General features: G+C 47.7%; 1 protein-coding gene across 1 annotated transcript in view; it reads right to left on the bottom strand.

Moving 5' to 3' along the window:
- Positions 1-19,637, bottom strand: part of LOC144175713 (pituitary homeobox 3-like) — a 228,779-nt gene extending 209,142 nt beyond the window's left edge. Inside the window, exon 1 of the mRNA XM_077704751.1 lies at positions 19,345-19,637. Within this exon, the coding sequence (XP_077560877.1) occupies positions 19,345-19,570 (226 nt within the window). The 5' untranslated portion in view covers positions 19,571-19,637. The remainder of the gene's footprint in view (positions 1-19,344) is intronic.
- Positions 19,638-25,971: the final 6,334 nt, after the last annotated feature.

The raw sequence follows: 25,971 nt of genomic DNA, 5'->3' as shown, positions 1-25,971 counted from the left end.
AGGCCTACAATGCGCCCAACAGAAAGCAGCTCTACTTTCATTATTCTCTGGAAAAGCCACTCGGATGAAGAAAACCATTCCTGGGCCAAAACTCAAAAAAAGATGGCAAACTAGTTCCCAACATGCCCCATCTCCGTATTTTAGGCCTTGTGATCGGCAAAAGTGGTCCAGGACTGCATACCAGAGCTCCTCTCAACCGTATACTCTCAGCCAGCTAATGCATCTCATACACTGGCTGTCAAATAGAAGGTCTGGCTTGCTAAAGTCGGGCACCCTGCGCATCATGCAAACACTGCTCATCAGCAGGGTCGCTTATGGCACGCCCTATCTTGCCTTTAAAACAACGGAGAAGACAAGATTGAGTCCCATAATTCAACAACATTACAAAATCGCCTGAGGACTACCATAAAAAACATCGACAAAAAAGTTGCTCCCATTCGGAATAAATAATACTTGGGAGGAGATAGTGGAAGCACACCACCCCTCTCAGCTTGAATGACTGAAGTTAATTCTGACAGGAAGGACTACTTTAAGACGACTAGAATACGCTACGCCACCCATGCAAGACCGCAATACAGGTGTTTCTTTGCAAATTCGACAGCACATTCGAGTTCTACCGATACCACGAAACATGCACCCTGTTCATAAGGTACGCCGCATCGCTAGAGCTAAAGTCATGAATTCAAAGTATGGAAATGACCCAGCAACAAGATGCAGTTATGCAGCCGTATATCCCAATCAACCAGCACACGCCGTATCTGTTGTTAATGCGGCGGGTCAGGGGGTGACAGTTCTGACTGTACACACAACCCCAACCGAAGCTGCAGAGGAAGTTACCATTGCCTTGGCTGCCACGACCAGCAAGGGTTTCATCCCAATTCTAACCAACTCGCCAGCGGCATGTCGAAGTTATCAACGGGGGTGCATCACTACGCCAGTACTGAAAATTCCCAAACCAATTGCACAGCTACCTGAGATGCACATCGTATGCGGTGGGCATGAATCCCTCTGCGGTAATGAGGCGGCTCACGCCGCTGCCCGCGCGTACATACGCGAGCCATCCCCCGAGAGGAAACATTCTCCGCTGCCATCACAACGGACTCACTTCACCGCTATTCAGACGTTCTGCACATTATAGGCTTGGCAGAAGAAAATTCCCGCCAGCTCGTCCACGGTTAACCAGACAAGAAGCCACCACACTTCGGCGATTGCAGACGAATTCTTATCCTCACAGCACCCTCCTTCATTCTATCTACGCCACTCAGTATACCTCCCTCTGCAATTTCTGTCCCACGCCCGGCCACCAGGCATGGTAGTGCCAAAAAACTCCAAACATACACACTATCCCCTTCCCATCTTTTGAGCAGTGGATAGCTCGGCTGGCCGATCCCGACCTTGAACTTTAGCAAGACTTTGTAAGGAGGGCCTGGACGGCAGGTCCCAGACTGGGTATCCCGGAATAGGGATGCCCTCCACCGGGTGAGTGTCCTGATGTCAGCAGTTACGCTCATCAATAAATGCTTATTCTCTCTCTCTCTCTCTCTCTCTCTCTCTCTCTCTCTCTCTCTCTCTCTCTCTCTCTCTTTCTCTCAGTATGCTTATTTGTTTTATACGGGGTCAGCGAAGTGCGCGATGCATATAAGGAAGTGACGTGTATGACGAACAATTACCGCGGTCCCACATGGGGCGTTATACATGGCCCTCCACAGAGGCAGTGTGGTTACAAAAAACGGCTGTCACTGTTGTTTTACCGGAACTATCCAGAAACAAATGATACAACAATATGCCGCTGAGACGACTCTAACATTACGCACCACACATTCGCTGGTCATCCTTCTTCACAGAGTGGAAGGGCACTGATCTTTTTTTAATTTTTGACAAAGCAAGCAAAGCCTGACGGCAACGGCCCGCACAGTTTGTTAAAAGAAATGTTATAGCTATGGCGTAATGCACAAGATAGTGGTTCAAATCCAGGCCGAATGTTTTCCGAAGAGATGGGAGACATGAAAATATGATTCGGTGTACGGAAAGTGTACAGTCAACCACGTGTAGCGGAACAAGGAGTTCCTCACGGGAGAGAGGAACTCCTTGTTCGTTTTACACTGTGATTTATACTGATTGTTGCCACTTGTTATAGGTAAAGCTGAATCAGTACACACAATTTCCCGTGACCGCGCTCCCAATAGCCCTATGTGGCCAAATGACGCAGACAATCGTCCTCTTCGGAGCACGCCTTTTTTTCTCATGCACTGTGTGGGAATAAACGTAAAGATATGTACCGCTTGGCCAGCTTTACCAGCCAATTATTTAAAGCGAATTTTCAGTCAGACTTGACTTCAGAAGCATGGTTTTGACGGTCGGCGCTAGGGATACCACGCTCGATTTGTCCAGGGCTACAACTAATGGACTTTTTGGGCCTCGACACAACCAGAGTGATTAACGCGAGAAATGACCTCGCGACGTTACGCGTTCACGTTTATGGTGCCGGCGAAACAAAATCGGCGCATGGCAAGGCCACAGGAGATCGCGGCGGACGGGGTGCAACTCATTATTTGTAATTACTGGGAGATACGGCCTGTGCGGCAATATACAATGGGAGTATGGTTCTCGGCACTGGGCTGTTTCCTAGAGGAAATAAACAAATTTCGAGCGGTGCAATAATGGCATGCGTCGGTGCCCTTCACAACAACACCATAGATGGTCGAATCACTGCAATCCAAGAGAAGCAGGCCAATGACGAGGTTCATCACATGATTTTATGCTAAAACGGTAATCTACGCCGTGACATATGTAACTGAATGCAAAACGTCATTCTTGCATTGCTGTATCCCACTGCAGTTTTTGCCAAATCGCATGTTGGGCCTCGTTATTCGTCACAGTCACTCCCTCCGAAGAAAGAATTTTGCTCACGCAGGCGCGCTGTGAGGTAGCAGACCCGCGAAAGTTTAAAACGCAGCGATCAGGTACTTGTGGGCATTGTGGGGAAGCAGACCTAAGGGAGTGGCTTCAAGAGATACCCTACCCCACCGCACGCTGAAATTCTAGCCAAATAAGCTGAGGAGAAATGTGCAAAGCGAAGTGAAAATTCCAAAAGGTAAGCGAATGGCTGCTGACATTTTCCTGGTAAAGTCATCGACTGCATTAACCACCGAGCAAGAATGTCTTGCTCCGTGGACTAAGCAAATAAACTGCATCATTTCTAGTAAACTCTGCGTGCTCTGTATGCAAAAGTGGTTGCAAGCCTGAACCCAATGATTGTCCGCATCTGCTTTGCTATTTGTACCGAATCTCTGGCAATGATGCCTATTTCAATATTAATGGGGCTCCGATTTCTTCCGGAATCTGGTGTGTATCTGCACATTGTGTTTTCTGTGTGCTGTATAGCAAACTTCCGGGAAAAGAAAGCGCCAGTATGGGGAGCGTTTTTTTTTTTTTTTTACGCAGTAGTGTTCAGAGAGGAACAACACGGTCTGCTGTGCGGTTGCAAGTGTAAACATATCAATGCACTTTGTGGTCTTGTCCTAAAACAACCTAGCAAATCGGCTCAGTGCTACAGAAGAAACATTTTTGCCAGCATGCATTTTCTATGTTGGTTTTGTGGCGGCGACATTTAGTTTTGAGATAGGCACAGGCCCGGCCCTTCCTGTGCGATGCAGAACGTTTAATTAAGCCTGCCGACTTTGCAAGTGGACCTAAAAGAAAACAAACCACACCTATTAGCGAAAACAACGCGTAGAATTGAGAGCGTTTAGACAATGAGGGAAAAAGCCTCACGAGACTTGAAGAAAAATTTTTGCGATTGCCGGTAGTTTTACCCGGGCTTTTAGGGTTACAACCAGAGACTGTACCACCATGCACCACGGACACCTCATTTTTTCATCCACGGGATTTATTACACTACACACAGTACAATGTAGGTAGTGGTGTTTAAATGGGTTGAATATAAGATGAAAGGACCAGAATAAGGAATTAATCGTACTAGCGAACATTAAGACAGGGACAAGCTAAAGAGAAGACGAACCACACGCTATGTTGAAGTTCTATAGCGTGTGGTTCGTCTTCTCTTTAGCTTGCCCCTGTCCTAATGTTCGCTAGTACGATGAATTCATTAGTCAGTAACCAACTCGCCCAACTTAGCGCTTTAGTATACCAAAATAAACCGAACATAGTGGGCTAGTATGTACACGCGGTTTAAAACGGGGGCAACCATGAATATCTAATAGGCAAGGTGTACCAGTAACGTGGGAGTCATTGGTCGTTTGATTTGCTGAATTTTTTACAGAAGTTGACTCTCAAAGAACACACCGGCTCAGCGTGTCTACCCAACAGAAGCGCTCCGCCCAGAAAGTGACGGCCACCCGGGTCCTGTAAGTTGCGGAGGGCCTGAGCGCTTTGGTTTCAAAAAAAAGTGTTTTACTCCTCCCCCTTCCATGAGATATTCAAGACGTTTAATAATAGTAGTCAAAGCCCTATTATCACCTCCGGGTGAAACAAAACGCCTCGTATATGGAGTGTCACAGTTCAAAGTCCTTAATTGGCTGAACAGCGGGCTCCTTTTAACAGTTACTGAACAAAACAGCGGGAGGTTTCAAGCAAAGCAGTAATGCTTCGATATGTTCAAACCGGCCACTATACAGCCCAACGTGTTTCGGGCCGTGCTCGCATGCTGCTTTTAGCGTAGCGGTTCTTGTTGTCACCAGGCGCTCCGTAAGGGGGACGGGCTCTATCCCCCCCCCCCTCCCGTCTTCCCCTCGTTCTTTACACGATTATAGAAATCATGGCTCCAAAACAACAACAAAAAAGAAACTGGGGGCACGGAAAGTCCGCCTGCTCTTTTTGTCGGTGGACAGGACACATGCACCGGACATGAGGGCATGTAACAACGTGTTTGCACTGGACCCTATTTCGCGAAAAGATGCTCTCGTGTTAGAGCGAAAGCTATATTACACCAGGTACAGACCCAGAAAATGCCTTGTTTCGCGTACATGGCGTCAATCTGAACTTTAAGCTCAGCCAAGATCAATCCAGTGGCTTGTGCGGTTGTGCAGTGAAAGCGTCTAATCGCTTGTTCGTTCCAAGGGGAGGGGTGAGGAAGAAAAATAGAGAGAAAAACGAAACGTGCGGGCCATAAGAAAATAATACCAGGAGGCACTGGCTCCACCAGTTCCCTGCACGATTGTCCCTACAACGCTGTTTTCGCCGACCAGCGTCTGTGTTCCGGCGCTCTTTCGGTGCAATTATGCACGCGTTCACTGCACGCTTTCGGCGCGAAAATCTACATATCGCTCAAAAAACGTGGTTTACGTTCAACCACGGCAAAATTTTAACAGCAGAGCTGTTTAGGCCAACACAAATCCGTCCGGCGCAGATAGAAAACCCCGAGCGCACGTTAGCGCGTGCCTCGCAGCGACCGTCCGGCATCCCGGTCGCGAGGCGCCGGCTACGTCTTTCGCGCGCTGGCTTCAGCAAAAAAAAAAAAAAAAAAAAAAAAAAAAAAAAAAAAACGAGCGCATGTGAGCGCGTACCTCGCGGCGACTGCCCGGCGTCGCGCAGGCTTGCGCGTGGGCTTACGCCACATGAGCTCCCGCCTTTGTTGTCGTCGTTGTGTATACCAAACCGGCGCGCCACGGGTCAGCCACGCCGAAGACGATGACGACGAATCTGTCAAGCCATCCCTTCACAATCCACACGAGGAGACGTTCTCCGGACCAGCTGACGAAAAAGTGGAGGTCTCCCAAGGCGAGAATGCGCTACAAGATGTTTTGCCCTACGCGGCTGGGCCATCGGAAGACGACGACGACAGGGATACAACGATTTCTACCGAATAAAACACTGTACACACTTTAATATTCTTGGCTTTACATTGCCGTCCAAAACGGCGTCGCACTGCTGGGGCCCGGCTGCTCCCTATCTCCTGTGCTGCGCTGTCTGTGCGTCAGTGTGAGGAGAAGTAAAGGTCAACCCCCAGCTTTGCTGTTTCTCCAGCCTTGCACCACTAGCGAAAGTTGGGCCGACTTTTTTTGACGGGAATTCCAACGACAGCAGTGAACTCGCGGCGTATTCAAGCTTCCATCAATTTCAATGAGCATAGAGTCTGTCATCGCTAAACTCTTCGGTGGTGCGCATGCAAACCGCGCAGTGCCGAGTCTTGCACAACAGGCAAACCAGTAAAATATCGTTTGGTCACACAACCCATTGTAAAATTCATCGCTGATAAATAGCTCGATCTTGAACTGCTGGAGTGACAGCGATGGATGGAGCTGGTCTATGTAACCCGTAGGCGCGAAATAAAACGGACAAGCAGGAAGCGGGATGGAGTGGTGTACACAATTTTTTTTTTCCTTTTTGGGCCAGCTGCACTCAAATTTCACCCCGGCCAAATTTATGTTGAACGTGCAGTATATGTGGAGGATCCAAGACGGCAGCAGTACAAAGTTCAGGGGTAGGACTGTGACGGAAATGCAGGAGCCAAAGGGCAGAAAAAAGTATTTGTAGGGCTGACACTAGCATGAACATCTCTCCCCGCCCTTCTAGTTCGTTTAAATAGTTCAGGATGTCCAAGTTCAGAAAGCGGGACACAACTTTCATCCGACTTCATTGTGGCTCTACAACCACACGTGTAAGGCCTCAAATGATGGCGTTCGCGCGCCCGACGACGGCATGGCGTAGTTGAATTCCGTTCCTGAGCTCCAAATTGTGGAAGTCCGACGCAGCAGAAATGTCAGGATCCTCGCACCACGAAGTTCTCCACAGTCCATTCTCTCGTCAGTTGCAGACCGGTGCAGTCCAGCCAGCCGCGGATGACGTGCTGATGTCTCACCACCCAGAGCAGTAGGCACCGCAGGAACTGGCTACTTGCTGTCATCTTGTTTAACTTGTGCGTCAAGCTTCCTTCTCGGCTGCAGCGTTCTTTTCACCATCCTCATTGACGATGTTGTCCTAGAAGATGGCGTAGTTACGCGGGTCAGTAGGCGGTGTATCCTGGTCGTGGCTGGCACGATGATGATGCTTGGTACGTCGATCGCCGCCCTGGTCGCCTTCTGGTCTCCCGTAGCCACCGGGATCAAACGGAAATCCTCCCTGCTTGGTGTACAGTACTATTCGGTTTACGAGCTTCGAAGCGTGCCTCTTGCATGCATTTGCGTAGCCAGCGCGGGTTACCATGGGCGGCAGCTGGTTATATGTGGTCACTTGTCGTGAGCTGCAACGCAGATCAGGATAGTGAGCTCCACCACAGTGCCTCCGAGACGACGATCGCTGCAGCAGATAGGGGAGCTTCCAGGACCCTTTCAGGGGGCCGTCGAGTACGGTCATTGAAACTGCCGGGTTGCCTTTCACGAGCGCTCCGCAATCAGGTTCATCTGGTAGTTCGCGGAATGCAGATCGGGACGCCGTTGCTCCGATCAACAGTGGAGATACCAGCAGGCGTAAACGCCAGCGAAGGTGCCAGTGGAAATGCCAGCGCCGGGGAAAACACGACCACCTTCTTTCAAGTGGCAACGGCGCCCGCTCGCGAAGGTCACCCACGCGGTGTTTTAGCAGAAAACGTCCACCTGCGCCCGCGGCATCCGAACCGTCGAAGAAAATCAAGTTGGGTGGTTCCGGAACGGCCGCATCTTTGCACGTCGTAGGCATCGGGTCTTTGGGAAGTCTGATGCCCTGGCCGTCCGTGAGGACGTCGCAGTCGTCGCTAGGCGGGCTGCTAGGTACACCAAGTTGTCCCTCAAGGGAATCTGGCGCGAGCTCCACCAGTTGTTCAGGGCGATGAGAGTCCTCGTCGGCTGTGCGGCCGTGTAGATAGCACACGCGCGGCTCACACACAGCGTCCACATCCGCCACATTGTCGGCCTCCACGATTGTCTTGCTGTCACCGGGAAGCGCAGCAGTCTTGCCGTGCCGGGTGACGGCAAAATCAGGGCTCGGCGCTCCGGTACTCTGAGCAGCAACTTGAGAAGAAACCGCGGAGGGTCGGGCGAAGGAGACGTGCGCGCGTATCAATTGCACCTTCTCGTCGTATTCAAAGCTGGTGAAGTAGTCAGGTTCCAACTCATCTAAATCAATGATTTCCTGGACGCGCTTGTGAAGGACCTTCACCTCCTCGTACTTGGTGTTCACGGCGAGCAGGTGCGAGAGGATCTGCTCGGTCGGTGAGTCTGCATCCTCTAGCAACGATTCAATTGCAGCTACGCCCCTTGTGACGGCTTGCCTCACGAAGTGATGGCGAGCTCCTGCATGGCAGATGGCAGCGAAGCCGGGTAACCGGGTGGCTCCGTCTCGAGCACGAGTGGCGAGCAGCGTTCGAGGACGAGGCGTTTCAAATCAGCTGGATCCCAAGGAATCCCTAGCCTAGCGTACCTCGGCGTCTGCCCCGCGTCAAGTCGATTCTGCTCGTGGTTCGATCTCACGGGTTTCGGCACCAGAATGTCGCAGAAAGCGACGCAGAAAAGAGCCAAGCAGCCGATCGCCCGATTCTTAGGGCTGAACACGATCCACAGCGACGAGCGCGAGGAGCGAGCTATGCCCGTGCCCCCGTACCCGTGCGAGCCGCATCCTTATTATCATCAACAGTATACTCACGTGTACTGCAGTATGCTTAAGGCAAAACCAAATGCGACATAAAATATAACAGTTTACAGTTTATTTTCCTTTATTTTACAAGAGGACGGCACAACAGCAAAAACTCACTGTTCAAAGCTGCTTGACATGAGTGCTAGCCCTGTGAAGCGCCTTGTTAATCAGTCAGAAGCGCTCAGCAAAATCGTTGGTTTTTGCTGAGCGCTTGGGGCGTGCGTACGCATATTTCAGCCGTTATATTTTGCATCTTGCCGTCTTTTTAGGAAGACTACACCGAAACAGGATTTTCGAGAGGCCTGAATGTTTAGTGCAGTTTGCGTTTAAGCCCGTTCCACATGGTGCGAATTTCACCGACGAACTTCGCCCGGAGCAGCCACCGGGACGCGGTCGCGCGGCGACGACAAAAGGCGGTTCTTCGGTTCATCAACATATTTAGCTGGGCTAAATATTTTGATGAAAGTGTAATTCCCTCCACGGTATGCAGCGTGATAGAATATGTGGGGTCTATGGGCGGGCGAAGGGCCCGCGACGTGTCCCGGCGGCTGCTGCCGCTGGGCAAAGTTCGACCGAGAAATTCGCACCATTTACAATAAGCTTTACTGGGGCAAACATTGTGATAAATTCCCGAACATAACAATCGCCACACCCCTCAGGCTCCGCACGCGCTCTTCTACAATCCATATGGCTCGCGGGCATGTCATCCAGTTTCAGGGATCCATGCACACAGCGCTGAATCTGTACCATCTATCGGCGTTCTCGTCGTCCGTGCCTTTGTTTGCTCGAGTATATATCTTCTAGTGCTTATACAGAAGCAGTATAAAAGAGCGCGCAATATTTGGCAGCATGAGGTCTTAAGCTGCGCTTTATTTTATCCACAGACTCACATGCCTTTCGCACCCGGAACTCAGAAGGCGCCAGGTGCCACTTACATTACGCGTATCCTGACACGTCGCCCTAAGAATAAGCGCCATTACGTCCCAACATCACTCAAGCTGGCGAGCGCACCGTTGATAGCGGAGTATTATTGCAGTGTTTTCAACTCGACGCTTTTACCGCCATTGTGCGCAAGGCGCTGCGAATGAAGGGTTGTTGGGAGGGAGGGGTAGGGAAGGCAGAAGCCCCTCGCCCTTCCCATTCACCCACCAGATCGAACCGCACACATATCTTTCTCTTTGTTGCCCGCAAATTTTTCTGCCAATATTTGAAGTTCGCTAAACTATATGACATAAATGTTGGCTCGCGGCCATTCACAGATTTCCAATCATTGATGCAGGCATTTGCTTTTTCTGCATCACCTTTTTCAATATTTTCGCAACGCTTTTAGGACGTGGTCAATATAAGCGCATCCAGTCCTTAGACTAGGTGGCCACGAAAGGCACGAGCCAAAACATTTATTATATGCATACATCAGATGACTTACTCTATTAAACGGGCTCACACATTAGAGGCCCTTGTGTATTAATAAAAACTCCCTCCAAAATTTTTCTCCCCTTTTCGTAGTGTTCATTATGCTGAGTGTAGCCATTGTTTGCGAGCTTGAGTGACGCGGAGGTACTCGACGGCCGGCTTTTTTTCAGGTAGAGCAATAAGCGCGCATTGGACTGCCACCTTAAAGAAACCGCCACAAAAGCAATGCCGAGAATACAACAGATGCACATGAGGGCTCCGACGAGTAAATCACGCAGTGCTGCTCTGCGTTGGCGAGAACTCCCATGCCATGTGGTAGAGAGTGCATGGCTCCACGCAGAATTTACAAGTGCATGTGTACAATGCCGGATGCATTGAGTGTTGTAATGTACCATGTGGAAATGTGTTAGCTGTCTGTAGATGACCGTGTCTTCGCGAGACATGTTGAGATGTGGAGGCGGAAAGGTTCTTCATCCCAAGCGGTAGTGGGCCAGGACGTCACTGTACCTTCTGGGGATTATTTCTCTTGTTGCTTGTGGAAGGACTGGCTGACATCCCAGAAGGATCGCGCCCGGTGTGTATGAGCTCGGGCTGCAGCATGAGCCGCCTCATTCCCTACCAGTGATGAATGAGCCGGTGTTCATATGATTAAAATTTCGGGTAAATCAGGATGGGCCGATAAAATTTGTGCTGCTGTTGATGAAATGCGTCCAATTTGAAAGTTTCGACACGCCGTCTGGGAGTCTGATAGGATGGTGACATGTTCTTTGACAGTGGTAGCTACAAGGGCAATGGCTGCTTCTTCGGTGGTGTCGATGTCCTTGGTAGGTACAGAAGCTGAAGCTAGCTCCAGTCCCTGATTATTGACTATGCTGATGGCGTGGGCTGATCGACTGGCGTATAGTGATGCGTCTGCGTACCTAACGTCAGGCCGTTTCCTGTATGCAGTTCGAAGAGCTTGAACTCTTGCCTTGCGTCGTGCTTTGTTGTGGATCGGATGCATATTTCATGGTACCGGGGCGACAGTGATGTTCTCTCTAACATGTAGAGGAATGCGTTGTTTAGCGTTATTTTCTTTCGGGGCTTCGTAACCCAGTTTTCGTAGGATGTGTCTTAAGTCTTGGTGAGTTTTAGGCGTTTCAATTGGCTAGTTTTGTGGGCTTCAGCCAATTCCTTCCAAGTGTTTGTGCAATCCTAATTGCAATAATTTGTCTATAGAAGCAGTGAGGGGTAAACCGAGAGAAAACTTGTAGCCAATTGAAATAAATTTAATCAAAACACATCAGAAACTCGACTCGACTCACAGGCAACAGCATGTTGCGACTATACTCAATAAGAATTTTAAAGGAAGCTTACTAAATTCTTTTTATAAAAACCCCACAAGAAAGTAATAAAAAACTATTCACATTGATTCATCTTGCAAATTGGCGCGGAAAGACGATGACTAATTAGAGAAATACACAGAACGACGCGCTTACGGTCTGTCGACCGTTACGGTCTATCGACCTCGCTCTACAGACTCTCAATTAAAACTCGGCGTCCAATTTGTAATGGAAACTCAATAGAAGTACTCTATAAAATGTTAACAATATGTTTATAGGATTCTTTTGAGCAATCTCTATAACAACTTTAATAAACCTCGGTAATGATCCTCATGATTCTAGTTGGCGCAGCGATATCGCTCGGCCGGCCTTAGTTCGGCCGGCCACCGTATATGCTCAGTTTACACCTAACAGGGTGTGGACGCGCCGCATTTCGCTGCGGTTCATGCATGTAGTTATAATGCCTGTAGTTATATACCCTCTTTTCCTCGTTATAGAGTTTACTTGAGTGAAGTTTGCGTTGAACGTTGAATGAGTGTTATTCAAAGGGGCTCATCTATCTGATAAACCAAACTTGTATTTTTTATGCATAGTCTCTTTAAGTGCCGACAGCCTGCTGAAAGAAGCCACAAGATTTTGCTACAAGAAAATCTAAACAACTGCTACTACAAAAGCAACGCCTCCGAGAAACCGTTTCGAATAACCATCCCCTTTCCTTTTCGGAACCAAATTCGAAGTTGACGTTGTTTTAGAATTCAATAAATTTAACATATCAAGTGCGGCAAGAAACCGCCGTTTTTGCCGCTGCATAGTGTCCACCTCCCCACCTGCCCCCTTTCTTTGTTGTACACCAATTAGCAGACAGGTGCAGTCAAATTATTTCACCAGCTTCATATTCCACTGAAATTTCCGCGTGAAACAAATCCAAACAATAATTCATCAATTGCAGACACACTATGAGAATTACGAAAATAAAACGAAGAACAAAAACATTCTTCAGCACTGAACCTTCTATTCCCATCATAGAAATGCGAAGCTGTTCACATGAATCATTTTAATTGATTATATCTGTTTAACGCGCCGACGCTACACAGGCTATGATGCGGGCCGTAGTGGAAGTCTCCGGATAAATTTTGACCACCTGGAGATCTTTAACGTGCGCCGAAATCTCGAACACACGGGCGTTTTTGCTTTTTGCCTCCATCAGAAAAGTGGCTTCCGCGGCCGGTAATCGAACCTGCGTCCCCGTGCTCAGAAGCACAACGCCAAAGCATCTTCGCATGAATCAAAGCACATAGTTCTCAAAAAAGAAACTGTTAAAGCTGTTGTGACACAGCAGTATAGAGAACCGTTATTCAGGACATAGCTGAACAAACGGTAAGGAACCGTTTGCTATATACGCAAACCCAACTTTGCCCGCTCACGGGTTATACGGCTCTCTTGGTTACTGAAGGATGGAATGGCACGTGATAAATTAAACGCATATTAATTTTTCCCGGTGGCATTTAGTTGGCCCAACACCACAATTGCAGTCTATTATTATTATTATTTTAATCGCGTAAGTACACCATCGGTTTAATATACATATTCCAAGAGTACTTTATCGTTCTTCAATCAAACGTCGTCAGCGTATATACATAGCACCTTGACAAACTCTCCGATTAGAATTGGAGACCCAGCTTTCCCTCGGAAATTCTGGTATAGTACGCGCACCCCGCTCACCGTTCCCATCGTAGCGATCGCAACGTGCGCACACACACGAGAAGAAAAAAAAAACGGCTTCTTGCTGACCAGAAAGACACTTGCTCCATTTTCCCTTCACTTTCAAGTGGTCCGTCTGCCATTTGGCAGCACAACACACAGCTGAGCAATACCCGCCGCTCCCGCCCCGGTGGCTCAGTGGCTAAGGCGTTGTGCTGCTGAGCCCAGGGACGCGGGTTCGATTCCCGGAAGCGGCGGCCGCTTTTATGATGGCGGGGAAAAATGAACACGTCCGTGTACTCCAGATTTCGGCGCACGTGACAGATCGCCAGGTGGTCAAAATTAACTCGGCGCCCTCCACTACAGCGCGCCTCATCGCTTGAGTATAGCGTCGGCGCGTTAGACCTCATAATCAATCAATCAATACTCGCCGCCACACCGTAAATCGCCTTTTGAAAGCTCTCGCCAATCTGGACTTGGCCGCCAGGTATACTGCTCACTGCGTGTGTGACCTGTGTTGGAAACAGCAGCGGAATATATGCTACGAACAATAAAAGCTTGCAAATTAAGTATTCTTATTTTAATTGATTAGCCTACATTGGCGAGTATAATACGCAGTCATCGAAATGTATATTTCCAGGATTTGTTATTTAACGCTGGAAGCATTTGCTTCAGCCTATTTGTGAAGAATATGTGGTCTGCCAGCATATGCGTCTGGGTCGCGGAAAACCTGACTCAGCTTTTGTGTTAAAGGAACACTCAAGAGAACTTCTGAACCTCTTATATTGTTACTGCATTGCGCAGTTCAAGGCGCGCAATCCTATATGCGTCCCTATTCAGCAAAACCCCGGGGCCTTAGCTTGCCCGTAATCATCGGGCGAGGAGACAGCACCAAGTGCACATCGCAGCCGCCTCACGGGCCACCACATGTATGACGTCACACTGGGTTACAATGTGACCTGATGCTATTCCAGTCTTGCAAATTTGTGCGTTCGCCTACAGTCTGTTGGTAATGTTGGCGCTATATGAGTGCACCCGCAGTTGATACATAGGTTGAACCTGCTAACCGTTATCTAAATTCCGTCTCGAGGACACGCCAGTGTGAAGTCATAGTGACGTCACCTAGTAAGCTAGAGTAGCGGAACCTTCGAATTAATTGATTGATTTATTGATTGATTCTGAGGTTTAACGCGCCGACGCAACGCAGGCGGTGAGGCGCGTTGTAGTGGAGGGCTCCGGATTAATTTTGACCACCTGGGGATCTTTAACGCACGCCAAAATCTCGTACACAAGGGCGTTTTTGCTTTTCGCCTCCATCAGAAAAGTGGCCGCCGCGGCCGGGAATCGAACCCGCGTCCTCGTGCTCAGCAGCACAACGCCTAAACCACTGAACCACCGCGGCGGGTGAACCTTCGAAGTTGCTTTTCTTGTGAAAAAATGCACGTACAACAGCACATTCTATATACTTTAAGCGGATCATCAATTGTACAGTGTTTGCAACTCATTTCGGTGCACTGCTCCGTATATAAGCACGCATATATCTGCATGTTTGTGTGTGTGCCCAAGTCTCGCCCGAAGCGAAGCACAAATAAAGTCTTCGTAATCCTTCTGTGCTGTGCTGTTTCTTGCAAATCGGTGCCATGCTTCCTTCAGAAGGATGTGACGAACTGGCAACGTTTTCCTCCTTTTTTCGTACACATCCCATTATCTAACCCGGCATATTATCAGAGTATAACATATTGTCGGAGCAATGATCGTTCAAAAATTATAGTGCCTTAGGCCGTCATATTAAGCTCGATAACACTGAAAGCAACGGCAAGTAAGCCCGCGCACATTGGCGCGTTCAGTTGTCATGCTTGCAAGGCACAAAACTGGCATGGTGCTGTCTGCAAACTATTGTACAAATAACACACTGTATATACACAGCAACTGTAAACACTATTGTGCCAAACACACAAAATGACTCGTCTCGTGCAACTTCACATAAAATGCGATTGCAAGTCCTCTATATGCACAGGCACCAGAGTCGAAAGGAATTCACGTGCCAGAGCTCGGCGAATCATAAACTCGCACGTGCCTTCCACGGGTTAAACACTCATGCACACTGCAGCAAATGCGCCGAATGAGCACTCACTCGAAATAGCACACACTGTTACAAGAGGGTTGCGAACTTGTCAGGGCTGGAACATGCGACAAAATAGAACCTCTTTAATTCGATTACCGCATAGCGGCGAAAAAATTTTTTCTTCATTTTTTTTAATTTTTACGCGCCGACTGTATACCACATGGACATTTGAGGCGCGGCGAGAGGGAGGGCTCCGAATTCATTTCTACCATGTGATAATATTTAACGTTGGCCGAAATCTCGATTTTACTGGCGTTTCCACTTGCCGTTTTTATCAGAAGAACTGCCGCTGCGGCCGGGATTGAAGCCCCGTCCCCTGGGCTCAGCAGCATAACGGGTTAGCCACCAAGACCACGGCGGGTGAGAAAGATGTTTCTATAGCGCTGATTCCCGAATTATGCAAGGACAAGTTGCATTGTTCATTATAAGGCCAAGAACATTCCACAACGTATTCCTGAATTTTGAATAAATGAAAATTGAATTATCGCTGTTCTAAGCGGGCAAATATATCTGCAAGTGCGTCCAGTAAAACCGCTCTTTCGAGCTTGCATGCGCATCCTGCAAACAAGGCTGCACTGCACTACGCTCCCCCAGTCAATACCGCATGGCACTGCACCGCAGATAACTTTTTTCTTTAAAAAAAGTGATCTGCAGTGCTTGAGAGCACTGTTTCAGTCTTCAAGTGATTAATGGATGCGAAGTTGTTTTGTCTAGCGGGGGGAGGGAGATTGGGAGGTCGGGGTGATGTGTGGCCAGGAAGCAGTGGATTCACGCTCAGCGCTCAGTATTACGTCGCGAAAGGACTAATCCGTTGACGAAATCTGGGTTAAAGCGACAGACAAGCTATTTTTGTGGAGTATACGTTATCCGTCCCACAGGGTATCCCTTGAAACAACAGAAACTGTTCACCTGATTGGGCCATAGAACGTTTGAAAGTAGGGTTTTTAGATCCACCATGCAGCCTCACGTATGCCGCCAAACGAATGCTGGAAACCATGACCGTGAGCCACGCGGAAACGTGCTTTTTTTTTTTTTACCTGTACGTGCGATGAAAATGGGTATTTAAAAACTTGCCCCCAGCTAAAACGGTAATCAAATGCAGTCTATCAAATTCCTTTATGCGATTTTTGAATGACGCATTGAAACCTACGGAGTTGTTAGCATATGTATGCAGAAGTGTCACGTTTAGACACTATACATGGCGTCACCTTTAAGATTTCGAAACATTAGCGCCAATTAAAATTTTTTCCGCCAATTTCCTTTCGGTTACCCCACTGTATTAAACGCTGGATTCATTTGAGCTAAATGACATAGACTCCAAGAAAAGCGGTTGTCTGTCCCTTTAGACGCTCTTATATTTGCTGCAACTGACGCCTTGTGCATTGTGTTGTCCAATTCACTTCCTGACACCGCATTTCAACAGTAACGGCATCTGTTTGTAGCACCGGTTTGTAGCACATCTGTAACTGCACCGGTTAGCAGCATCCACGCACTATTCGAACGATCACCCCGACGTCTCGTATCGTCGACTTCAAGCAACCTATTCCGTTGCGTAAATGCATTCCCTGAAGTCGCTACTTCTCCCACCCATGCACCGTTACGCGGTCAACTTCCAAAACCGTTACGCGGTCACCTTCCAAAATCATCGCAATTGATGCCCCTCATATTTATTCGCTTTTTCCACCGCGCATCGATCATTCAGTGAAACGGTTGCGACGAACTGCCGTCTGTGGCATCGCATCTAATAATAACACACGGTGTGGTTGGCTGGTCCGTCTCGTAGGCGGAAAACTTCCCACCATCATCTGTGCACTTCTGGAGTCAACCTTTCAAACAGCCCTATATCCTGCACACTGCAGGGCGCGTGATATTAAAACATACGCTTCCTTATAAGTACACTTATCTTCTTTTCACTGGTAGGCTACCAGCCCCCCCCCCCCCCCCTTCCCCCCTCAAAAAAAAAAAAACAGTTGAAATGAGCACTATGTATTGAATGTGTATAGCTTAGACGTCGCACGTAGAAACCTCGGTTGAACTAAACAGCCTGCAAATCTGATTTCGCTAAAACAATGCCACTTTATTTGTGTTCACAACAGAAACGGTATGACCAGCGAAAAAATAAGGTTGAGGGAGACAGAGATTGAGATGTTTTAGGAGTGTTGTCAAAAAGAACGTCCTATCGTGCTTTTCGTTTTCATTCCGTGCATAAGTATAAAAATAATTAAACTTTTCCCGGGTTGGTATACCGGTATACACAATGTCATATGTAGTAGCTTCAAGCATACCCGGGGCGAGTATGATGTCTATGCGGTGCAGCCCGAGTGAAGAACCTATATTTTCTCTCTATAGAGCGCACGTATAAACCCCTGGTCGCTGGCATAGAGTTTCATACTAATATATACTAGAGGGAAATCTGGCGCTGCATTCGCGGGCCGCCGTGGGCGGCGCCTTTGCAGCTAGCGACGTTCCTCGCCTCCTTGGCTTGGTTAGCCACATGGCTTCTTTTTCGTCTTGGAGCCAAAAGGGGTAACATTGTTTTTTTTTTTGTTCATCTCGCATGAAGCTTCTAAATAATCCCTGACAAATAAATCTTTCTGGAGCTTTATATTTTATAATAATAAAACAAATTCTATTAATCTGCGACAGTATAATTGTTGCATTTTTGCAGCCAAAGCCAACTTTTGAGCCTGTTCATGAGCCATGCCAAGGACAAGTGGAACGTGCCTGCCCGGTACATGACGGCACGCTCGCTGAAGCGCGGCTTCCCTAGACGGTGGCGCCAGATTTCCCTCTAGTGTATATTAGTATGAAACTCTATGGTCGCTGGTTTGTGTGCGCATATATACTTTGTGTGTGTATATATACGCATATACTTTGATGCGATAGCCCAGGTCGGGGGGAGCAGCGACACCTATAGGCGGTCAATCGCGCGCCATGATGCTAAAGTGTCTGCGAATGGCCGCGCGTTTTCACTGGAAACTCGTGCACGCGCAAACGACGAAGCATAGCACGCCCGACATACGGAAGGAATGTCGGGACGCATATAGGCCAATACTACATACGCAGTGCCGCCGTAGTCCTGATGAAACCTCCATGTCATCGCATACGACAGTTCGCGAAGTATGCCACACAGCTGATTAAAATCCAGCACGCGTGGACGACTGAGCACTGTTCAGAGACTCTGACGGATTCGCGACGAAACAGGAATGAAGAGCACATATAAGGGAACGCGAAGTTGATAGCGATGCGAGACTCAATCGCACCATGGAGCGACATACGCCGAACGCATTAAGACCACATGACGTCGTCCCTCAAATTGTACATTCCATCATCCGGGAAATGCCGTGACTTGAGTCTCAAAACAAAAAATGGCGACATCGGCTTTCGATGTGCGCACTGATTTCATATTGTGGTATAGAACATGGGGATTTTCATAACGGTGTGACCCCCATCAGCGACCCTTACACTGAACCGAAGCGCTTAGCTTCGTGCTAGAGCCAGTAGCCTAGAGCTGAGCCCAGAACTCATTTAACGCACAATTCGCGCTAAGCGAATTACAGTGTGTAATTTTCGTCACTTTTTCAGTACCGGTGCACACGCCGCGCTCAAAAGTTACCAACTAAATGTATACAGCATGCGAGTCGCAATCCTGCACCGTTTGGCAGAAACTCGCCAGCCACACGAGGCTGGATCCAAAAGTTACCACGAGGTGCTTCAGTGGCAGATTAGGCGATACAACCAGGGGCAACGGGCTTCTCTTCTCTGAATCTTTCTCTTTGTGGTGGTACGAAAGTCGAGGCTCATGGAACTTTGCAAGCCTCAACTTAGACGCGATCGGAGCTTCGAACGAATGACCAATGGGTGACCCTTTCGTACCCACGTGCCGAATGCACGCGTCTGCGTGATAGGCGGACGCGCAACGTCTCGAAATTTTCGGTGACAGCCGTTCAGGAGGGTACACTAAACGTGGACCAAGCGCCTTCAACGTGACTTGAGACGGAGCGCGTGCTTCGCATTGCAGTTGCAGCACATGGGAAGCCCGGGAGCGACGCGCGGCCGCGAGACCGTCAGAGACAGCACGGCGAAGCCCGGTTTGCGCGATTTCCCATCGAGCTCTCGAATTGTACGCTCGAGCGATGCTGCCCGAGTTAGCTAGCATGGGCGAAGCGTCACAAATCCTGCGCGCGCCACGACCCGAGCTCGCGGAGGCCTCACCTCGCTTCTTCTGCTCGGCGTCGTGGTGTTGCTGCAGAACGGCCGAGCAGGCCGTGTTGAGCGCGCCGCCCAGGTGGTGTCCCGCCATGGCGGCGGCGTGGTGATGGTGGTGGTGATGGTGCATGGCCACCGGCGGTGCGAGGGTGGCCAGCGTCATGGACGGTGTCATCGGGTCGCCGCCGGCCACCAGATCCTGCAGGCACAGCGGGTCGCTTAGGGACTCCATCGCCGCGCCGCCACACGACCCGGCTCGCGCGTCTCTCCGCGCCGGGGGGATTTACGCCAAGCCTCTCTTACCCTTCGCCCAGGCCGCGTCGCCACGCTGCCGCGGCATGCCGCCCTTTTTTTTCGCCCTCCTCCTCCTCTTTTCTCGGCCTCCTTCGCTGCAGGCCCGACGTCGCCAACCGCCTCCTCTTCGCGCACCGCCGAGAGAAAGCCCGTGGCGCGTCACCGAGGGGAGGAGCCCCTTCGACCGCTCGGCCAGAGGCGGCTGTGATTGGCCCGTCGAGATCACGCCTCCGAGCCTGCGGCGAACCCGCCTCTTCCTTTCTCCGCCACCCTTCTCATCCCGCGAGGGAGAGGCGCGCTCGGGGCGCCTCAGCCGGTGCCCTAGCCCTGGAAAAACGCCGCCAGCCCGCGCCGGTCGCACGGGCGACGCCGCACTCTCGCGCCTTCTTCGCCCCGAGCCCACGCGTGGCGGCGCGCAGGTGGGTCCCGCCGCCGATCACGCCGCTATCGCGGGAGGTGCTCCTCGGTCTCATCGCCACGCGCAGATTACAGTTATTTGCCGCGAAGAAAACGGCTGCGCAACGGGGACTACGGCGGTCCTCGCGACCAGACACGGGCCGCGGGCGCGAAAAGCGAATTGCAGCACCCCCATACTGCGCTAGGAAGATTTGAACCGTGAAGCCCTTAAGCGTGCTCATCCTGGACTCGGCTGCCGTCGTCATGCGCGAACACTCAGAGGACCGCATACATGCGGACATGGGCAAGGCGCAATGCAGAACTAAAAAAAAAAAAAGGAAAACTAGAATTTCAAAATCAGTCATTTCACTTCAGGCGCCGTGTGCGTTATAAAAGGATGACTACAATGGCCGTCGTACGAATGTAGCATCACGAGTTGACGAGCTTACCGAAGAAGCTATGGCGCAGAGTAATACAGCTAAATGAAGAACAAAAAAATACACGGACTAAAGAATGCCAAAGCCACTGCAATGCGGATTATGTCCATCCTTGCATGGATCACCCGACATTTCGGACAATGCAAGCCACGAATCTTTCACGTAACACTCTAACCCTGCTTTCGGCTGCTTGTGCTGTGCACTTTGAATGATGTCAATCATCAACAGACGTTAGGCCAGGGACTGGAACTGTGGAAACGCTCGACATTTACACCACTTTCCGCCAAAGTCATCTCACATCTGCCTGCCCGTGCTTCCCATCACCCCCTCCCAACGCGGAATAACTGGCCAGAGCACATCCTCGGGACGAGCTCCAGACTCTCCTTTCATTTAAGTTTGTTTCTCTCTGTTTTCAGCTGCCTTCTTTCAGCGACCAATTGGTTCTTTTACTCCATGGCAGCGCGTTGGACATCATGGGGAACTCAGTCTCTTTCGCTTTGCTCAGTTTTCGAAAGATAAGATTCCTCACGCATTACTACAGTGCTTACCAGTGGGAGTTTTGTGCGACACGAGGCCGGTATTGCGCACCCTCACCCACATTTCTCGTTCCAGTGAAAAGCGTCAGGAAACGCCCTTCACACAAAAGGGCGTACCTGTTTCGTTACAAAGCAGTTCCTTGTAGGGATGCAAAAACTTGGCACCGCTACATTTATCCTTATTCTTCTATAGAAGAATGAGGATAAAACGTCAGTGCCATATCCCGGACGTCGCTGCGTGCTTATTAATTCGTTCCGAAGTCAATTTCAACAATACTATTAGCGTTCATTGTTGAGGTGATCGTAGATGACGGGAATCCTTTTCCCACTGAAGTTACGAATTGGTCCAGCCAGTCAAATTATTCTAAATACTGAAGCTTTCTCTGCTTGCATGTTCGGGACAAGCATTATTCCACAAAACCAGCCTACTTCAATAAAATCCTATCTCTGGAGTAAGGGCCCGAAGGTCCTCGCTAAAGAAGCGAAGTTTTGCCAAATTATTCACTCATAATGCCATAATGTGACGAAATGCGACCTCTGAATGAATACAATGAACGAAATTCGGCTGCCTTGCGCAAGAAAACAGAGAATCGCGTTCACGCATGTAATTGTATGGACTTCGTACGTACACATTCTCCGTTCCCCGGTTTTTAAATATATATATATATATATATATATATATATATATATATATATATATATATATATATACATATATATATATATATATATATATATATATATATATATATATATATATATATATATATATATATATATATATATATACATATATATATATATATAAATTGTAATGGAGATTGCTTGAAGTGCTCTCGCCGTCCAATCCCTCTTCACCCACCGGTCAATCCCTGAATGAGCATGCAGCACGGATCAACGGCTGTCATCAGCGGTGCGTGATCGGGCGGCTCGAGTCGAATCCTCTGGCTGGTTCACCTTGGACGGTTTTGCCTCTTGATCCCTGTCCAGCGGACTCTGTCTTCCTTCCAATAAACCCCTTTGCAATTGGTAGAGGTGCGACAAAGTAACAATATATATATATATATATATATATATATATATATATATATATATATATATATATATATATATATATATATATATATATATATATATATATCCGCTTTCTTTCTTTCTTTCCAAATTCTTTATCTGTTTCAATGACCTACCACATCCTCCCCTTTGCTTTCCGAGGTTTTCTTGACTGCCAACCCTTATTTCTGTGTTATTTCTACGAGCCCCTCATTTCCTATTCTGATTCGCTACATGCAGAGCGAGGGCCTCTGTTCTGGCAGTCTTGGTGCTATAGATAGCTTTAGAGGGTTCAACTTACCACTCTCGACATGTCGTAGACACTCGAGTCACGGCCCGGGGATTGAAAAGAAGGTCCCCTTCACCCCGAGAAGTCAGAGTGGCGCTGGCTAGCCCCCCAAGCACAGGAAAAAATTACATTGACATAAATACCCCAGAAAGCGTAGGAGAAAATCGCCCCGCCGGTAGCGTAGTGGTTATCGCACCAGACCGGTATTCTGGAGGTCGTGGGTTTTTTTCTTGCGGGCATTTTTTCTCCGCTTTCTTTCTTTCTTTCCAAATTCTTTATCTGTTTCAATGACCTACCACATCCTCCCCTTTGCTTTCCGAGGTGTTCTTGACTGGCAAGTCTTATTTGTGCGTTTTATATATATATATATATAAATATGAGTTGCCAGTCAAGAACACCTCGGAAAGCAAAGGGGAGGATGTGGTAGGTCATTGAAACAGATAAAGAAGTTGAAAAAAAAAGAAAGTGGAGAAAAAATGCCCGTCAGGTGGGATCCGAACCCACGACCTCCTGAACACACAACCTAATTATTTCAACGCGTATGTTCTACATGAATAAGGCACTTTTTGGTGCTTGTGGATCCAATGTCAAAAACCTAACTGGAACGCTACTAAAAGTCTTCCCGATTTCTGCATTCGTTAGTTAGTTACAAAATTAGTCACCATAATACAGGCTCGTTCGTTTTCATCTCTCCCCCTCCCCTCCCCGTTGCACTTCAGCATGTCTGGAGTTTTTAGCCCATAATCTTTTACCATTTTATCATAAGGCATAAAAAACTGCAAGGTCAAAACAGTAAACACCAGAAATAAAGAAATAGTGAAGGTCTATTCAAATCAGGTCGTCACTCGATTATCTGGAAATAAAAATGTAAAAGTGATAAAAATTTAGAACGAGCCAACAAAATGTAATATGGCCCGTGCGATTAGCTGAAGAAAACCCCTCAAAAACAACAAAATGTGCTGTCTGGTCTGGCGTCTTCCTCCAAGGCCATCAAGGAAATGTAAGGCTGGCGAATCGAAGGAGGGGCGCAAAAGTGTTGACGGATAAATAGAGAATTATACGAAATCCTGTTTTTTTTATTTCAGCATGATTAACGAAAAACATAAATTGTGTGCGGGATGGGCAATTGTCCAGTTGCCTTAGGTTACGAGTTTCAATAGTACGAGGTGACCTATGATCACTTGTCCTACTTGACGAGTTCTCCTATGAGGAGTTGGGCGTTACGGGTTCTCTTGTGATGAGTTCTCCTAGACTCCACCACCTCTGTTAGGGCGTCACTTTCACTGTCGGAACCCCGCCTGTTCCATTCATATAGCACTAATTTTTCCGAAGTTATTGGCACAGTATTTATGCAAATGCAACCAATGAGCCCACATGGTCCGTGTAGGAGTCGCATGCAAACCATGTGACTAGAAAAATTGGGGGAGGGCAAGACTTTGGATCCCATCCTTGGCGCAAGGGATTTATTTGGCAACACCAAATTAAATACACCGAAGCACATCTCAGGAATACTGCGCACGGGGTTAGGGTTGCTACTATAGCGCCAAATTCTGTAATACAAACAACGGGAACATACATGCTTGAGTGCAATCAATGACGGCGCAAGAAATAAAAAAAAAATCTAATAAAACAAAGGGGATCGAAAACACGGGACAGACGCGTCAGCATATACAGGCAGGCTTTTGTATGTAATGCACGGCAAAGACAATGCAGGCTTAAGCTATCTGCAGATTAGGTTAGTGCAATGGCCAATAAACAAAATAAACCCCGAAAATTACAATGAAAACCGCAAGACCACACTTTCGATAAAGCAAACGTAGTTGGTTCGATAAAACGGCATCTGATAAACTGTCTGGGATCCATATATATATATACAGGGTGTCCCAGCTATCATGCACCAAGATTTTAAAAAAGAGTAAAGGCGTAACTCGAAGGAAACCAGGTGCATATTGTTTGCAGTACTGTGAAGAAGCGGAAAGTGTTTTTTTCTTTAATAAGACTTAATTAACTAATTGTAATTAATTATCTAACTCGAGAAATACTGTCCTAATCACTAAAGTGTCAATGAGGCACTTGTAGGTAACCACGAGGGGCATCTAACTGCGGCATTTTCAGCGATGAACTAATTGCGTACACATTTATTCTGACTGATAAAGGAAACCCGCGAAATATGAAAAATACCACGCGACGGCGCCTCCGCGCGCACCGTAAAGCAACGCCCTCAAACAGGCTGCCTCTGAGTTAGCCAGAATGAAATAGACAAAAGAAAGAAAGAAGAAATCGCGACCGAGTTTGTCCCTTATCTGCACACGCGTCCCGTGAATCTTGCTGCTGCTGCTCCTTCCATGCATGCTATTATCAAGGTGATGCGCTGTCTCTTCGGGCGGTTAACACGCAAAGCAGTTGCTTTCAATCAGCTTTGTTTGGGGACGCTGCTTTACAACGCGCGCGTAAGCGTCGTCACGTGGTATTTTTCATATTTCGCGGGTTTCCTTTATCAGTCAGAATAAATGAGTACGCAATTAGTTCGTCGCTGAAAATACCGCAGTTAGATGCCCCTCGTGGTTACCTACAAGTGCCTCATTGACACTTTGGTGATTAGGACAGTATTTATCGAGTTAGATAATTAATTACAACTAATTAATTAAGTCTCATTAACGAAAAAATTACTCTCCGATTCTTCACAGTACTGCAAACATTATGCACTAGGTTTTCTTCGAGTTACACAATTTCTCTTTTTTTAAATCTTGGTGCATGATAGCTGGGACACCCTGTATAGTCTGGAAAGATAAAAACTCGCACAGAGTGGAAAAAAATAAGGATAGTGGTGACAGAGACACACAAGAAAGACGTAGAAAAAATAGAAATAAGTTTACTGACGTTTCAGGAAGAGGACTTACTTTCTTCAGTATATATATATATATATATATATATATATATATATATATATATATATATATATATAGACTGAAAAGATAAAAACTCACACAGAGCGCGAAAAAATAAGATTAGAAGAGACAGAGACAAACGAGAAAGACGTAGAAAATAGAAATAAGTTTACTGACGTCGCAGGGAGAGGACTCCCTTTCTTCAGAGTACTAGAGTACTCTGAAGAAAGGGAGTCCTCTCCCTGAGGCGTCAGTAAACTGATTTCTATTTTCTACGTCTTTCTCGTTTGTCTCTGTCTCTACTAACCTGATATATATATATATATATATATATATATATATATATATATATATATATATATATATATATATATATATATATATATATATATATATATATATATATATATCAGGGTGTCGAACCGAAAAAAATACCGGTTCGGTTACGGTTCGGGTTCGGGTGAAATAATTTCGTTCCGGTTCAGTTCCGGTTCGACAAAATCACGTGCCGAACCGGTTCGCGAACCGGTTCGATGATTTGAATTGTCACTGAAATTAGAAAAAAAAAAAACATTTAGTAGTTTAAAGCGACAGTAAAGTCAAAACACAAACAAAAATTCAAAATGCTGCTGTTCCCCAAGGGCAGTGGCGCAATTGCAAAGCAAACTTTAAAAAATCACGAGATATTAGAAAAACAGATGGAGTGGTGACGATTTACTACCTACTTTCTCGTCCAGACT

Source organism: Haemaphysalis longicornis, unplaced genomic scaffold (assembly GCF_048455015.1).
Source record: "Haemaphysalis longicornis isolate Haplotype H1 unplaced genomic scaffold, Haemaphysalis longicornis Haplotype H1 scaffold_1, whole genome shotgun sequence".
NCBI lineage: Eukaryota > Metazoa > Arthropoda > Arachnida > Ixodida > Ixodidae > Haemaphysalis > Haemaphysalis longicornis.
The sequence above is the reverse complement of the archived record's forward strand: the minus strand, read 5'-3'. Positions and strand labels throughout refer to the sequence as shown.